Source organism: Agelaius phoeniceus, chromosome 14 (assembly GCF_051311805.1).
Source record: "Agelaius phoeniceus isolate bAgePho1 chromosome 14, bAgePho1.hap1, whole genome shotgun sequence".
NCBI classification, from domain to species: Eukaryota; Metazoa; Chordata; class Aves; order Passeriformes; family Icteridae; genus Agelaius; species Agelaius phoeniceus.
In genome coordinates this window covers 4880996-4897582 of record NC_135278.1, presented here as the reverse complement: position 1 = coordinate 4897582, position 16587 = coordinate 4880996, and the positions used below count along the sequence as shown (strand labels likewise).

Below are 16587 nucleotides of genomic sequence, written 5' to 3'. Positions count from 1 at the left end.
GCCTCATCCCCTACAAGTGACCTTAGTGGGTCTCCTCATCCCAAACCCCATCCCACAGGTCCTGGAAGAGGGAGGTAAATGCTCCAGCCCCGTTTCCCGGTAAAAAAACCCACCAGGAATAAATCCCGAGGCCAAAATCCCTCCCAGCTCTCCCGTCCCTGTGGGTGGAGAACGGGAATTCTCCGGGAATGCCCACAGGGCACGGGGACAGCCTGGCCCGGCTATGCCACTCTCCGGAGTGTCCCCAGCTGCTCCCGCAGCTGCACAGGGCCATTGTCACCCTCCTGTGCCCACCAGCGGCGGTGCCAATCAGCGCAATTAACACTCACAGGCTAATTAATCTCTGGATTCTGCCTGCCGGTCCCTGACCGGCTCTGCCCCTCTGCTTTCCATGCAAATGAACTCGTTATGGTGCCCTCATTAGCCAGGCACAATTCCAGGGAAATCGGGCACGGGCCGATCCCAGAGCACCCGAGTGGGGTTGGCACATCCCCAGTTCTGAATGCACCGCCTGGATTTTAGGGAATTCCTGGGAATGTCCGGGAGAGCCTCACTTGGCCAAAATCGGCTCAGGGAGCGAGGGGGACACGGGTGACATTGGTGCCACCGCGGCCGAGCAGGACATGGGACAAACGGGACAATGCCCGGCTGCAGGGGGAGGGAATCACCCTCGGGAGGGATGGACCCAGCTGGATCCCGTTATCCTGGCGGGGGAATCCCCAGCTGGATCCCGTTATCCCGAGTGGAATGCCCAGCTGGATCCCGTTATCCTGGCGGGGAAATGCCCCGGGATGCTCCCATAAAAAGCTCCCGAGCAGCCCCTTTGCCATGCGCTGCTTTTCCTGGGGTCAGGATGGGGTTTGGGAGCCGCTTTGGGGTCGCTCTGCTTTGCTGGGTGTTGGCTTTGGCCGCATCCTCCGATCCCTGGGGTTTTCCCTCGCGGAATTCCGGGATGTGGCGGCTGCGGGGTGACTCCCCCCGCTCGCAGCCCTGGGCTCGGGTGGATCTGTCGCAGCTGCGGGCGCTGTCCCCTCGGCCCGCGGTGGCCGTGAGCTGCCAGGAGGGGCAGTTGGTGCTCACCGTGCGCAGGGACCTCTTTGGCACCGGGCGCCCGGTGCGGGCAGCGGAGCTGAGCCTGGGCACGGCCTCCTGCCCGCCCCTGTCCCCAAACCCTGCCCAGGCCTTTGTCACCTTCGTGGCCGCGCTGCACGAGTGTGGCAGCACCCTGCAGGTGAGTGGCACTGGGGGCAGCCCTGGAGTGCAGGTGCAGGCAGGTTTGGGGTGAGGAGTGGCCGAAGCAGGGGTGGATTTTTGGGGTGTGGATATCCTGGATGAGGCAGACGCTCAGTCGTGGATTTGGGATTGGATGCAGGAATTGATGGGATGACGGGTCTCGAGGTGCTGTGCCCAAATCCTGGAGGCTTTGTGACCTCCTTCAAGCTGGAGCTTTGTTGGGATGCCAGCACAAAGCTCTGTGGTGTCCTGTAGGATCGGGAATGTGGCCTCTGTCCTGGCAAAGTCCCTGCTGGTGCCGAGTTCTTTTTCCTGATTTTCCCCCTTTCCCAAATCCCCCTTCCAGGTGACCCCGGACTCCCTGATCTACAGAACCACCCTGTTCTACAAACCCACCCGTTCTGGCAACCCCCTTATCGTGAGGGCCACCCCTGCCGAGGTCCCCATTGAGTGTCACTACCCCAGGTGAGTGCTGGCGGCTGTCCCCGCCCTGCCAGGGCCCCGAGGTGCCGGTGCCACCCCAGGCAATTCAATTCCCATCGCTTCCCTTTAGGAGGAGCAACGTGAGCAGCGGTGCCGTGCACCCCACCTGGGCCCCGTTCCGCTCCACGGTGGCGGCAGAGGAGCGGCTCCGGTTCTCCCTGCGCCTCATGGACGGTGGGTACAGCCCTGGTGGCCTCGTGTCCCTCAGCTCCCCCTCTCTGGTGGCTCCTGGGGACATCCTGGGAGCCCCAGTGGAGCCAAACCCACCCCGCGGGGGTTGCTGTGCGTTTAAAGAGGTCCCACACTCCCCAAAGTGACCCCGTTCATTGGGATCTGCATTCCAGACGACTGGAGCAGGGAGAGGCTCTCCAATGGCTTCCGGCTTGGGGACAGCCTCCGTTTCCAGGCCGATGTCGCCTCGGAGGGCCAGGTGTCCCTGCGGCTCTTCGTGGATCGGTGCGTGGCCACCGCCAGCCCCGACCGGAGCTCGTCCCCCCGCTACGCCTTCATCGACCTGGGCGGGTAAGGCGGGCTCGGGGCTGCCAGGGCCGTCCCGGGATCCTCAGGAGCATCCCGGTGATTCCCTGCCCTTCTCCAGGTGCCTGCTGGACAGCAGGGCAGAGGACACCGCCTCAGCCTTCGTGTCCCCGCGGCCCCGGCCGGAGTCGCTGCGGTTCCTGCTGGATGCCTTTAAATTCGCCGGAGACGCCGGGAATTTGGTGAGCTGTTGCTGCCGTCCCTCCTCGTTTCTCAGTTTATCTATGGGGGGGGAAAACGAGCCCTAAAGTCTCCAAGATTAACTTGACTTGTAGGGGATGAGCCAAGCGTGATTAACTTGAATTTTTCCTTGATTTCCCCTGCCAGCTCTACATCAGCTGCCACCTGCGGGTGTCCCCGGCGAGTGAAGCCCCGAATTCCCGCAATAAAGCCTGTTCCTTCAGCAGAGCCAGCGGGCTGTGAGTGTCCCTGCGGCGGGGAGGGGACCGTCCCCGCCCCGGGCAGGGCTCACGGGTGACTCTGTTCCAGGTGGGCACCTCTGGAGGGCACGGCGGCCATCTGCAGCTGCTGCGACACCGGCAGCTGCCCCTCTCCCGGAGGAGATTCCCGGGAATTCCGCGCCCCGGCTGCACGGATGGGCAGGCGCCTGAGGAGGGATGGCCCCAGCCAGAGAGGTGTGTCCCCAAGGTGTCCCCTCGGACGGGGCAGCGGGGTTTTGGCACAGTTTAAGGACAATCCTCTCCGGTGTGTCCTTAGGGGAAGGGATTTTAAAAGAAAAGAGGGGAATTCTGGGGGGAAAATTCTGTGTGGGTGAGGAGGTCCTGGCACCGTTGGTCATCTCTGGAAGTGTCCCAGGCCAGGCTGGAGCCACCTGGGATAGTGGGAGGTGTCCTTGCCCATGGCACTGGATGGGCCTTGAGGCCCCTTCCATCCCAAACCATTCCATGATTCTATCCTGACTGTGTCCTTGCATTTTAAACCCCTGGAGTTCTGCTCTTCTGGTGTCCATCTTCCTGTAATTCCCAAATTCTAGCCCAAGCAGGAATTCCCTCTCCTGGGTACTCATTCCCATCTTTTTCCAGGTGAGCCCTCAGGGCCAACTGAGGCTGATGTCTCCGTGGGACCCCTGATAATCCTGGAGCCTGCTCAGGGATTCCCGAGCCCCTCTGGAAGTCCAGGAGCAGCTGGGAACACCCCCCAAGGTAAGGGGTCACTATGGGGTCTTTGTGGGGTTGTGTCTCCAGGCTCACCCAGGGATTTCACAAAGGGATTTTCTGGAACAATCCCCCAGACCTGCCCTGTGGGATCCTTCCCAAAGATTGGCTGGAGGCTGGGAAGCCAATGAACGAGTGCTGAGGGGGTTTTGTCCCTTCCAGATGCTGCTGGTGGAATTCCTGTGCTGATCCAGGGGCTCCTGCTGGCAGCAGCCACCCTGCTGAGCCTGACTGCCCTGGGCATGCTCCTGTGGATGTGCCGGAAAAGGCTCTGCCCTCCGGCAATGTCCCAGTGATCCCAATAAAGAGAAGAAGCATTTGTCACCTCCTGGTCTTCTCTGTGGGGTGGGAGGTGCCCCAGGTGGCTGTGGGTGGGAACCCATCCTCTGGGAAAGAGGTGGGATTGGGGATCTGGAGCTGCTGCCACCTGGAAGGGATTCCCAAACCACCAAGCACTTGGGTTTGGGAAGTACAGGTGGATTTTCCAAAGGTTGTGTCATGGAAAGGAATCCTAAGCAAGGTGTGGCTCCTATTTTAGGGGTTTATTGGTGTTCTGAGGTTCTAACTGATTTCCTGATTTTGGAGTTCCTGTTTTCCCTTCCTTAGCCAGTGGAATGTGGGAATTATGCTCCAAGATCCCTTGAAGGATGCAAGAGCAGCTGGAATTCTGGGATTTTGCTTGGTTGTAGTGCTGAGTTTGACTTCTCTACAGGGGAAATCTTGGAGGAACCTCAGGGATGGGAAAGGGCTGGATGGGAATCAATTCCACTGTTTTTATGGAATGTGAGAGCTCTGGGATGAGCACAGCAATGGAATTGCATTCCTGGGCCATGGTGGGAGCTGGGGACTCTTCCTGGGATGATCCCAAAGCTGGAGATCCCCTTCCAGGGCAGCACTAGATGCTGTGGGTTCTGGGCATGTGTGGGGGGAGGAAAGAGCAGCCTTAATTGGGATGGGTGCCTTCCACACCTCTGCACTCCTCTTCCCCTGGGTTTTGTCTCCAGAGAGTTTCTGGGGACATCCTGGAGTCTTGCTGCCAGTGCAGTGCCAAACCTGGTTGGGAAAGCACAAAATCCTCCTGTCATGGTGCTGTGGTCATGGTCCAGCCTTTGAGGCTGTCTCTGCTCCATGCAGGTGGAAGGCAGGACTGAGATTTGTACACCTAAATCTGCTGGTTGGAACTCCATAAACTAACCACCAGCTCAGATCCACCTGAGTGATCTCTGGCTCTTCTCCTGTGATGAAATTGCCACAGTCAGTAGAGTGGCAGATTCAATTACTGGCATGGAATAAGATCTTCTCAAAGACTTTATGAGAGTTGAACATCCAAAAATTGGCATAATTGGAGTAAAGATAGAGGAACAGTGAAACTGCTTGAGAGAGAAACTGAAAAATGGTAAAGAAAAAGGAATAATATGCATGATGTTGTAAATGTGTTTGGAAGCAGCGTGCCATTGTAAGGACTACAAAGAAAAGGAAATGAGAATGTTACAAGATGAGTTTGAACAAAGAAAGTGACAAAAAGAGCTGTTATCTCTGTGAATAGAACAATTGCAGAAACAACTGGGGTGGGGGGAAGGAAAAAGAGTGGAGGACAAATTAGAATTTATGATCTGATATATTAGGTTCCATAAAGATCCATTAGTTAATTGCATCCCCAGAAGATTGGGATGGAGATATATGGAAGGGATCCTGACTGGGAATTTAGGGATGAGAGTAGTGAAGAGAGTGAAATGTAGTTTAAGGTGGCCCCTCTTATTAAAATTGAAGTGTCCCTTGGGCTCTAAGGGGGTAACCAAAGAAATACCACCAGAACCATTCTGTGGGACCTTCTTCAACTGATAATTTGCAAGAACTATAGGGCTAGAAGGTTGGCAAGAGTGGAATTGGGTATTTGTTGTGTTTCTTTGATTAGGGGAGATTCTCTGAAACCCAAGGTGAAGCAGAGGTGGCTTTTGGGGACCAGGGGTGTTTTTTAACAAGGGAAGCAGATTCTAACAATGAATCACATTCCATCACACACTGAACAGCTCACTGTGCAAGGGAAAAAGCTTTTACAGAAAGGGGATAAAGTTCTGCCCAGAGAGGTGGTGGAGTCCCCATGCCTGGGTGTGTTTAACAAAGCCTGGATGTGGCACTGGGGGCCAGGGTTTGGTTGAGGGGTTGGGGCTGGGCTGGACTCGATCTTTAAGGTCTCTTCCAACCTGGTCATTCTGTGAATAGATCCTTGGGAATGAGACCAACAACTGCTGTCCCTGTACATTCACTGAACATTTTAACCCTGTCTCAGCTCCCACAGACCCCCAGGCCTTGAAGGTGGAACCCTTGCTTGTTTAAAACTCTGTCCCATTATGAAAAGAGACCAACCAAAAGACAACAATGGAGTTAAACAGCACATTACTGTTGGGTGGATACACCTGAGCCACTCACTAGAAGGGGTAACCAGTTTGGAGTCTCCCCACTGAGACTTGTCCCATTTCCCCTTCCAGGACCCACACTGGGTTATACCAAAATCCCAAAACCCAGCCCTTTTGACCCAGCTCTAGTTTATCCCTCAATAATCCTGGTGCATGGAGTGAAAACCCCCAGGTCTTTCATTTGTACAAATCAGTGTGGTAATGGTTGTAATCGTGGTTAAGACTGAGTGCACTGCAATGACAGTCACTAAAAAGCAAGCTGTAATTGTACAAATTCAGGAGTCCCACCCATTAACGTGGATTTGGCAGAGGGAAATGTAAGCGCACAGTATGTGAAAGACAACCCCCAAAAATGAAGTGGAAATTTACTTGTTTAGTTTTCAATGTGGCTCCTTTGAAAAGGGATACAGATCTAAGCAGACTGGTAGCTCTTTAATGAGTGTTACATAAGAGGAACACACAGGAAGAGACATAGTATCAGACATAATTTATCTGTTTATCTTGGAGATATAATTTAAATTAAACTAGGATTGTTTCTATCAACACAGCAAAAATCACCTTAACCCCCACAGTGTATCCTACTACCTCTTGGACCTGTTGCAATCTCCACAGATTTCTGAAATTGAGCCCAATGGTATTAAAACACAGGCCAGCAACAAGTGATCCTTAATCCCTGATGAAGCCCCAGGCCTGTGGAACTGTCACTGCAGGTTAATATCTCTGCACTTAAACCTACCTGCTTATCATTCCTAAATCCATCTGCCTGGGGCTGCTCACAGGGCTGCACAGTGAGCCCTCACCTCTCCAAAACGAGCCAGGAGAGCTGTGACTGGCATCCCAGGAACAGGATTAGGAGTATTAAATAAACAGCACAGATGCTGGAGTTCTGGCAAATAAATTAAGCCTGGCAACAAGTGATTTGTGTGAGCAAGAACACCAGTTAAAATCTTCTTTGTTGGCATTAGGAACTGGTCAATGTCTCCTGGCTGGTATGTTGTCTAAATAGCAAAGAATTATTGAAAAGGACCCCCACCTAACTGTGAATGCACTTGGCATCACCCAGAATAATGTTTCCATAGCTCTCAGCTGTATCCAAGCTCAGTTGCAGGTGCAATCCACTACAGCAAAAAGGGAAGGTGATGAGGGCACCTTACCCACTGAGGTTCAAAAGGTGATTTGGGTAAATAATTTCTAGTCACAGAGTATTTAAAATATTTATTTTAAATGACCACACCAAAAATAGGGCCACAGCTTTTATCCTAACTCTATGCAATGTTTAATGGTTGGACTTGATGATTTTTAGAGGTGTTTTCCAGCCTAAATGATTCTATAAACCCAATCATTGCATTGGGATTGAATCAGCATGGAATTGTACTCTGTTAGAGCCTGGAGTATGGGCCCAGCAAAATGGGAACAAATGGCAAACTGTCACTGCTGCCACATGTGTTGTGCAGAAACAACAAGGATTTATTTGTGAGTGTAATACTCTAAAGACCCAAGACATTTGTCTTGACACTGAACACAATGTTTGTCATTTTGAAATACATCCCAGAGAGACCTCTGAGACTGTACTTGGGTGTGTTGGGAATGGCTGTATTTGCATGAGAGCCCTTTGTGATTCTCTATAAATAGAGAATATGCACAGTCCCTCAAATACCTGCATCTGTAATTTTATTAAAGTTATGGGATGCAGCTTTAACTATGCAGCCACAACCCACCATGTCACAGCAAGAGTGAAGAAAGGTGGAAAACATCACTGGTGAGAAAATCTGCTCAGGTGGTCACCAACAGCCACCAGAGCTATGAATTCCACCTAATTGTAGTCTTGTTAATTGTTATAGTTTTGTGTTCATTGTTATACTTCTGTTTATATGTCCCATTACAGCTTATATCAAAGTATAATAGCTATGAGCGGATGTGTGGATATTAAGGGATCAGCAAATCTGACATATTATCTCATTTACCAGCCTATTACCCACTCAGTAAATTAACTTCCAGCTCAGCTCTGCCTCAGTGATCCCTGACTCTTCTGCTGCAGCACAGGGGGTGACATTCATTGAGTGGAAGCTGCACTGTGGGGTTTTAAGTCATCTTTTCTCCTGTTCTGCTCCATTCCCCCCCCCTTGCTGAGAATCTCCATCCTCTGCTGGCTCATCTCACTTTCCAGCCTGCCATGAGTGGGATGGGGTGGGTTTGTGTTCAGTGGCTTTGGGGTCAGTGTTAGCTCACATCGAGCTGAGAGGGGACACTGAGACATGCCCAGCACTGAACCAGGGCAGGAATTGGCATTTCAATCATTCTGCCTGGTGCCTTCTAGGTCTGGCTTGGGGGGAACAGGAGGGATGGGCTGTGAGGTGCAGAGCCAGCTCCAGATGTGCTGGAGGTAGGGATGCTGTGGTTGTTGCTATTTGCAGCTGGGTTAGGGCATGAGCTGGCTGTGCAGAGCACCAAAGAGAGCCCAGAGCCACCTGGGTGGCCAGACTGGGAGTGCTTAGTGTGTTTATATCCAAATTTCTACAAACTCTTTACAGAAGAACAACCCAGATCCCATAAAAGTAATGAACTTTAAGTCCCTCAGTCCTTCTGGTGCCATTGAAGACTTCTGCCTGTGTTGCAAGTTTAAAGAGAAGCTGCCATTCTGGGGCTTAAAAGGGGCATCTAAGGGACAGTCATGAAGCATTCAGGGACAAACCCAAGGTTTAAACAGCTGCAAAGACAGCCAAGGGCTGGGAGCTGAGTGCTGCTGCCTGTGTGTGCAGATCAGCATTGGATTAGACAGTGGCCTGGCTTGTTTGCCTCTCTGATGATACCAGATGACTTCTTGGCCCACTGCATCATCTGGAGAAAAACAGCTGAACAAATGGAGATGTGCAGGTGAGCTGCAGTTCAGGGACTTGTTTTCTGTCTTGTGGGCTTTGGCTTTTGTTTTGTTTTGTTTTTCTCTGCTGAGCTCTGAGGGGATTTGGATATTTGACTCTCCCCAGCCTGCTGGCCTTGGCAGGAAGGTTTCAACTTCTCGGCACTGAGTAAGGTAACTGTGAGAGGGTGAGTGCTTCAGCCAGCTCGAGGAGCTGATTTATTCCTCAATAGAGCCTTTGAGGGGCTGGAAATAGGATGTGATTTGTACTCAGGGCCGGTGCTGGCTTGCTGGGATGAATTCTGTTCAAACCATCACCTGTGAGTGCAGCCCTTGCCTCCACTGGGATCTCACTGCTGCTCCCCCATTTTCTTCTCCCTGCCCACACAGGATTAGCCAGCCCAGATATAATCTCTTCATCCCTCCCGAACCGCTGAGAAATCCTGTGCCAGCTGGTTTTGAGAGGGGAAAAAGAAAAGAAATAAAGGGAAAAAAAAAAAAAAGGCAGCTCTTTTCTGATTTACAAAACTTAGAGAAGGGGGAGGGAGGAAATGGGGGAGAATAATTGGGCAATTCCCGGCATCCTGGATGGCAGCTCTTAGGCAATTCCGGGGACTCAGCAGCACCCTTATCGCAGTTCTGGGAGATTATCCGTCTGCTCAGCTGGCAATTAGAGCTGGGAATGGGAAGCTGCCACTTAGCCCTGCCTTTGTAGGGCTGTTGGCACTTCTGCTCTGGAGGCAGGATTATTGTGAGCTGCCTTTGCCGTGCTGGGACAGAGCCTTGCGGGCAGGGTGGCTGCCAGGGAATAAAGGCTCTGCTCTGTTTTCTCTCACAGTTTTTTCTGTCAAACTGGAAAGCGTAAGCTGCTCCCTGGTCCCGCTTCATCCTGGTCTAACTTTCCTTCCATCTTTCTGTGGAACTTGGCTTGCTGGTGCCATCTGTGAAGGTGCCAGTGCTGTGTGTTTATGTGCACAGGAAAAATGCTGAGCTGAGAGAGAGATTTGTCTCTGCCTGGGCCATGGACCTCCTGTAGGATCCTGCTTAGGTCAGCAGGGTGCATTTTGGGGTGTCTGTGCTACTGCAGAGCTTAATGAACCTTCCTACATCCTTGCTGTGGTGCATCCCTGCTTTTTCCACATCCCACAGCACTTGAATGATGAAATATCCTTTATCCTTAGCTGCTTTGGTGACTGCTGCTGCTTTGTGCAGACACACTGGCCCAACTGGGAGGGTGGCAAGCCCTCATCTCTGGCCCCCACAGAGCTCTGTGGGGTTTGGTGCTGCTCCAAGGCAGCGCAGGGATGTTTGCCCAGCTCCTCTGTTGGTGTTTGGGGTCTCAGATAATGACAAGGCAAGGAAAGGACTGGAACAGGGAGGCAAAGACAGGTCCCTGCAGGTCCCTTCAGCCCTGCTTGCGTCCCCCAGGCACCGGAGGCTTGGCCAGGCCAGGCTGGTGAGGGTTGGGCAGCCAGCCCTGCCCTGCCCAGCAGGTCCCCTGCTCCTGGGGACAGCCAGCTGCTCTCCATGGCTTGAGCCCTGCTGCTGGGAAGGGCTTGGTGCTTTTCCAGCTTTCAGAGATGGGGCAACTGAGAGGTGTTTTAAAAGATTTTATTCCATTATCAGTCTCAGTGATGGGTAAGACATAAGAGATGTAAAACTCAATGCCATTCTATCAGAAGTTAACCTATTTCCTGGTTACAATACCTTAGAAATGTTTTGCAGCCTATTAGCTTTTGCCACACAGAGCTGATAATACTCCTAACACCAACCACCTGTATTTTTACCCCATGTGTTCCTGCTACAATGCATCTTTCACAGCTCTAAGTCTCTAAAATATCTGGTCTTTTGGCAAGGCCATATTTTGAAACTTGTTGAAACTTGTTTCTGGTTCAACCTCTCTCTCACCAATGCCATCTCTATTCCATGGCCTTCCTGAGCCAGCACACCTTATCTCAGTGTTTGCATACACATGTACAAAACAATGTAAACTTTCTATCAGATTTGAAAAATCCCTTCCAAATCCATTTCTCACAGGCTGGGGCAGTGCCCACTGTGGCTGTGCTGGCCACAGGAGTGCTTGGCACTGTGCTGGTGTTCACAGGGGTCCCAGGAAGAGGGAAGAGATGAGGATCTGACTCCATGGTTCAGAAGGCTGATTTATTATTTTATTATATATATTATGTTAAAAGAAAATTATATATTAAAACTATATTAAGAGAATAGAAGAAAGGATTTCATCAGAAGGCTAGCAAGGAAAGGAAATGGAATGATAATAAAATCTTGTGACTGATCAGACAGTCCAAGCCACCTGGACTGTGCTTGGCCATTAATTAGAAACAACCACATGAGACCAGTCCCAGATGCACCTGTTGCATTCCACAGCAGCAGATAATCATTGTTTACATTTTGTTCCTGAGGCCTCTCAGCTTCTCGGGAGAAAAAATCCTAAGGACAGGATTTTAAAATGTGTCTGTGACATGGCAGCAGGGATGAGGTGGGTGCCACCAGGTGCTCTCTCCTGCGGGCTCAGCAGGAACCTCATGCTTTGGAATTAATTTCGGGATTTATTTTTTTCCCCCCCTTGCTGATTTATCTCTCGAGTTTTCTAGGCCAGCTGTCCTCCTTTATTATCCTCACGCTACCTATTTATCTCGCCTGTCCCCTCTGCTCCCCGCTTCCCTCCCCTTGCTTTGCCTGGCCCTGGCTCCGCTCCTGCCCGCCAGCAAAAACAAACCAGGCTGGCAGAGCAGCGTGACAGCTCCCGTGGAGCCACATCACCCCGAGAGCCGAGTCAGCAGAGTCCCCTCTGCTGTCCCCGGTGCGGCACAAAGGTGCCCCAGCCCCCTGGACTGCGCTGGCTGCGCTGCTCCGGAGGAGCGGGAGGGAGGCGGTGACACCCCCGAGCTGTGTGCTGGGCTCAGGACAGCCCTGTCCCCACCCCTGCTGCCACCCAGCCTCCTCTGACACCCCCGCGCAGAGCCAGGGCAGGGCTGGCCCCAGCAGCCGCTGCAGAGCATCCTCTCGGAATGCCCCGGCTGTGGGCACCGCGCCTCTGCACCGGGCTGGGGCGGGGACAGAGCAACCTGCTTGCTCCAAGTGGTAATAATGATAACATAAATTGTATTATAAATGTGTCATATTATAAATTATATTATAAATAAACATATAAATTTTATATATAAGATATATTATATATATAATATATATCATATATAAATATATATTATTATATAATATATAAAATTATATTATAAATAAATTATAATATTAATATGAAATCAGTAATAATAGCATTTTGCAGTTCTGTCTTCTGTTCTGGGCATTGTCTGTTCAGAGAGGTGGGTGGGATGGAGGAGATGGAAGTCCTGGCCAAGAGTGGCTGTGGATACAGGGCAGGGCCCAGGGGCTGATATAGGGACAACCAACAGCAACGACAAAAAAAACCCCAAACAAACAAAAAAACCCTCCCAAAAAAAACCCACCCCAAAACAAAGGAAAAAAAACCCAAACCCAAAAGCCAAAGCAAACCAACCAAAAAAAACCACCCAAAAAACTCAACAACAAAAACCCAAATCCAGCCAAAAATAATAATTAAAAAAAAAACCAAACCAAAAACCAACCAAAGACCCCAAACAAACAAACAACCCCCAAACCACCAAAACCTCAGTCTCTTGTAGCTGCAGGTATTACAAACCCAGCCTGTGCAGCACCCTGCTTTAATTTAGCCCTTGCTTCCCCTTCTGCTGCCCTGCAGCCTCTGTGCCCAGCCATGAGCAAACCAGATGGAGCCTTCAGTCAGAGGAGGACAATGGGAGTAGGTGTAGGAAACCCTGCACCAAAATACTCTGTGTATAATTTTATTCCCTCTTATCCCACATGCCAGCTCTATCCCACAGCAGAGCTCTCATCTGAAATCAGGCACGCTGAGCAGAAATAGCCTGATGCTTCAGAGATGTGCCTTCAGAGCCTGCAGAGAAGCTAACCCTTCATTGCCCACAGCTGCAGGACACAGATGTGCCTCAGCCTGGCCTTTTCCAGACCATGGTGTGCCTGTTTCAGAGCTTCTGGGGAGCTCCAGGCTGGCGTGTGTGCTGTGTGCCAAGGCAGCAGCACACACAGGTGGAGGGAAGGGCTGCTGTGGGTGAGATGGTGCAGCCCAGCTGAGCTACAAGCTCCAGGCCTCTGGGGCAGGGCTGTGCAAAGCCACAGCTCAGCCTCCAGACGTGCAGAACGCCACCCAGCCCTCTGGCAAGGGGAGCAGGGAGGAAACTGAGATTGAACTGCATTTTCCCAGTCACACTGACTCCTTCTCCATTGTTCTGGCACTGTTAAGCCATGTCATGATCCTCCTGACAGGATTTTGGGGTGAAGGCAAGGAAAAGCAAGGAGTCAAATTTCTTTGAACTTCTGGAAGCAACAGGGAGGTGGCAGAGCCTTTTATGCCTTAGCAGGCAGAGATGTTCCAATGGAGAGCTGGAGAACTTTGTGAGCCACATGTGGCGTGTTCAGGGTGCCCACAAAGGGCTGTGGGCAGTGTCCCACCTGCCTGGAGGCTTAGAGAAGGATAGGAGGCTTAATCAGCATGAATCCCACTGGGGGAAAAAAAAAAAATCAACAAAAGCTGCTTGGCAAAGGCCCTGCCTGATGGTTTGAAAGTGTGGATGCCTGCCTTGGATGGGCAGGGAGGGCATGGGAACTCCTGCAGCCTTTGGAGATATGAATTGTCCACCAGGAAAAGTCCAAGCCAAAAAGACCTGGAGGGGAAGGCAACCTTGTGCTGCTGACCTTAAATCTGCTGGGCTGGTGGAAGTAAACAGGGTAACTGTGCTCCTGCCTCCCAAAATAGAAGCAAATCTGGGGCCTGGAGGGAGAGAGAAAGAGAGCTGGAGAGGCATTTCTGACAAGGAATACCCTTAAACTGAAGGAAGGTAGATTTAAATCAAATATTGGGAAGAAATTCTTCCCTGTGAGGGTGAGGAAACTCTGGCACAGGTTACCCAAAAAAGCTGTGGCTGCCTCTGGACCCCTGGAAGTGTCCAAGGCCAGGTTGGATGGGGCTTGGAGCAACCTGGGATAGTGGAAAGTGTCCCTGCCTGTGGCAGGGAAGTTTGATCAAATGGTCTTTAAGGTTCCTTCCAAGCCAAACCATTCTGTGATTCTCTAAATCCATAGGTTAGGCTGTGCAATTGCAGTGAACCATTCCAGTGGGCAAATTATTCCCTGTTCTTGTGGGACCTGATCTTATCTGGGATGCTCCACAGGAGAGACAAAAGCTCAGGAGAAAAGAGTCAATGGAAAGTGGCTCATGCAGTGCAGAAAGCAGGACCTGCATCTTTTTGTTGATGGAGGAAGGTGCCTCCATCCCTATCCTCAAACTCTAATTCCATCTCCAGAAAACAGGCTGAGTGCACCAATGAAGACATCATTTTTCAGGACCCTTGCACATGATGGCCTGGTAAAATTGCTATTTTTAAGACAGCCAAATTTTGGAGAGAGAGATAGCAAATTTTATATTAGCAGGGGACTGCAGAGGCTGTGAGTGCCTGCACTGTTTGATGCTATTGTGCTGGGCTTGGGGCTGAAAGGGGCTGGTAACCTCCAGAAGGATTAGAGGCAGCATGGAAAGGAAAACCCTGAATTTGGATTAAAGATGTTTAAAAGTCTCTTGTATCAGCAAGCTCTTTTCTCAGGGAGAGATTAGGAGCGCAGTTTCTCTCGACAGCTCTGTTAATCTGGTCTCCATGGAAACAGGATGATGTTAGTGGTGACACACTCCCCTAAATGGCTTCCCAGCACCACTGTTAAGGGGGAGACTGGCTTTGGTTTGTCACCCAGATCTGGGTAGTTTGTCCCCTGTCCCTCCCTGCTGCTGGGGGGTTTTTGCTGCTGGTTTTGTGCTGGTGTGACCTGCAGCAGTGCCCCCTCTCTGCAGGGATTTTACTGGAGAATTCCCAGGCTCAAGCCCCCACACCGAGCCCAACCAGCCCAGAAAAAGCCCCAGACTTTCACACAATCCCCTTTTTGCTGTGCTCCTGAACAGGGCAGGCTGTGGCTGTTTTACAAATGTCTCCCACCCCCCTACACTGCAGGGTGACCAAGTGACCTCCTTGTGGGGAGGGGACATCTCTGGGCTCTGCTGCAGTGACCATCCTGAGCCCATACACGGACAAGGCACTGAGCAAGGAGTTGGGAATGTTCCCATGTTTTCAAGCAAGCCCAGCCTTGCAATGCCCAGCCAGCAGTGACCACTGAGGCAGAGCTGTGCCTGACTCTGTGCCTGACTGTGCAGGGGACAGAAGAAAAGCCTGTCCCAGGGATTTGGCTCCAAATTGGACGTGCTAATGTGGCCATCCAGGCTGGGGGTGAAAGGGTGGGTGGCTTGTAAACGTTCCCTGCATCTTTCTAAATCCCTTTTCATCCTGAGTCACACGCAGAAGAGCGTGGGTGAGCGTGAGTAGGCAGAGGGAGAGGGGTGGTGGGGCTGCATGAATTTGGATATGCACATCAGCTATCAAACACAGTGCAAAATTGCTGTGAAAGCAATGAAAAAAGATAAATTTCGTGTCACAGTATTCAGATGATGAGCTACTGCTGCTACTGCTTTCTGTGTTAGTGGAGTTAAAGTGGGACTTGCTTGTTGAGATTAGCAAGGAGTCTTCTGCACCTCTTCTCTTCTCTTCTCTTCTCTTCTCTTCTCTTCTCTTCTCTTCTCTTCTCTTCTCTTCTCTTCTCTTCTCTTCTCTTCTCTTCTCTTCTCTTCTCTTCTCTTCTCTTCTCTTCTCTTCTCTTCTCTTCTCTTTTCTCTTCTCTTCTCTTCTCTTCTCTTCTCTCTTCCCTCTTTCTCTCCCCACTGCTCCACAGTTGCATTTCCCAGTGGATCTCAGCCAGGTGTGTGGCACTGCTGCTGCTGCCTCAAGTCCTTTCAGATCAGTCATGGGTTTGGCTAAAGAAAGTTGAAACAAAGAAAACAAGACCTAGATGACCTTTATGTCTGTCTGACTCCAGCTCATGCTTCAAAAACATTTTATGGCATCAGCTAATTCCACCTAGAGCTGGAACTGTGTGCTTAAAAACATCAGGAAACAGAAGAATCGAGGGAGAGACTTTAGCAGTGGTCCTGTTGGCCTCACTGTGAGCTCAGCCCTAAATCAGACCTCAGGGATTTTCATCCCAGAAACTCCACAGCAATCCCAGCTTCCCTGGCAGAGCAGCTCAGTGGCTTTCCTGGGGCCACCTGGAATTGCACCAGAGCCAGTCCCTGGCTGTTCCCTGTAAATCCCATTGCTTTTCCAGCCTATGTGACAGTTTTCACAGAAAACAAGTCTAGTCCAAAGAGCCACTTCAGATTTAATCTATGAATGATGACTTGAATTAAAAACCAGCTCCAGCAGCCCAGCTAACACCAGGAACCTGTGAAAGCCCTGGCCTGGCAGTGAGAGACAGGGCTCTGCACACCTGCCCAGGGAGCCCTTTCCCAGCTAGAGAGCCCTGGGGAGGAGCCCTGCAGCCTCATGGATCATGTAAAGAGTCATTCCATTCCAGACAGCAGGCAGCAGCTCCCCTGTGGGCTATACCTCAGCAGTCATAATTCGTCCCAGTTTATAAATAAGATGCTTTTCCTGGACTGCCAGGTCCCAGTGACATCTACAAGGCAAGCTGTGATCTCTGTGGCCTGTGAATCATCTCTGATAATGGAGATCCTGCTGCCTGACTCCTACTTTGTCAGCTGTACAGAGTTTGTGGATGCACCCAGAGAGAGCTCCCTGGCACTATGGCAAAGGAAATGATTTATTCCCTCTGGAGCAGAGCCCTGGTGGAGATCACCTGGGAGGGATGCTCCTAAGGTCAGAACAAGGTGGTACTGTCCACCTTTGCTTCCTCT

At 51.2% G+C, this 16587-nt stretch overlaps 1 protein-coding gene across 1 annotated transcript; it reads left to right on the top strand.

The window, feature by feature from the left end:
- The first annotated feature begins 853 nt into the window (after window positions 1–853).
- Window positions 854–3724, top strand: LOC129125871 (zona pellucida sperm-binding protein 3-like). Its single transcript, XM_054641543.2, has 9 exons — window positions 854–1231; window positions 1580–1698; window positions 1787–1890; window positions 2061–2238; window positions 2315–2435; window positions 2581–2672; window positions 2743–2888; window positions 3297–3416; window positions 3591–3724. Exons 1-9 carry the CDS (start codon window positions 854–856, stop codon window positions 3722–3724), a joined length of 1392 nt encoding a protein of 463 aa, XP_054497518.2.
- The last annotated feature ends 12863 nt before the right edge of the window (window positions 3725–16587 follow it).

What these genes read in the sequence shown, in the direction of transcription:
- LOC129125871 (XM_054641543.2), top strand. Translation starts at nt 854, where the DNA reads ATGGGGTTTGGGAGCCGCTTTGGGGTCGCTCTGCTTTGCTGGGTGTTG. An exon ending in GCCTTCATCGACCTGGGCGG is followed by an intron (nt 2,239 to 2,314) that starts GTAAGGCGGGCT and finishes GCCCTTCTCCAG; the next exon opens with GTGCCTGCTGGACAGCAGGG. An exon ending in TTCAGCAGAGCCAGCGGGCT is followed by an intron (nt 2,673 to 2,742) that starts GTGAGTGTCCCT and finishes ACTCTGTTCCAG; the next exon opens with GTGGGCACCTCTGGAGGGCA.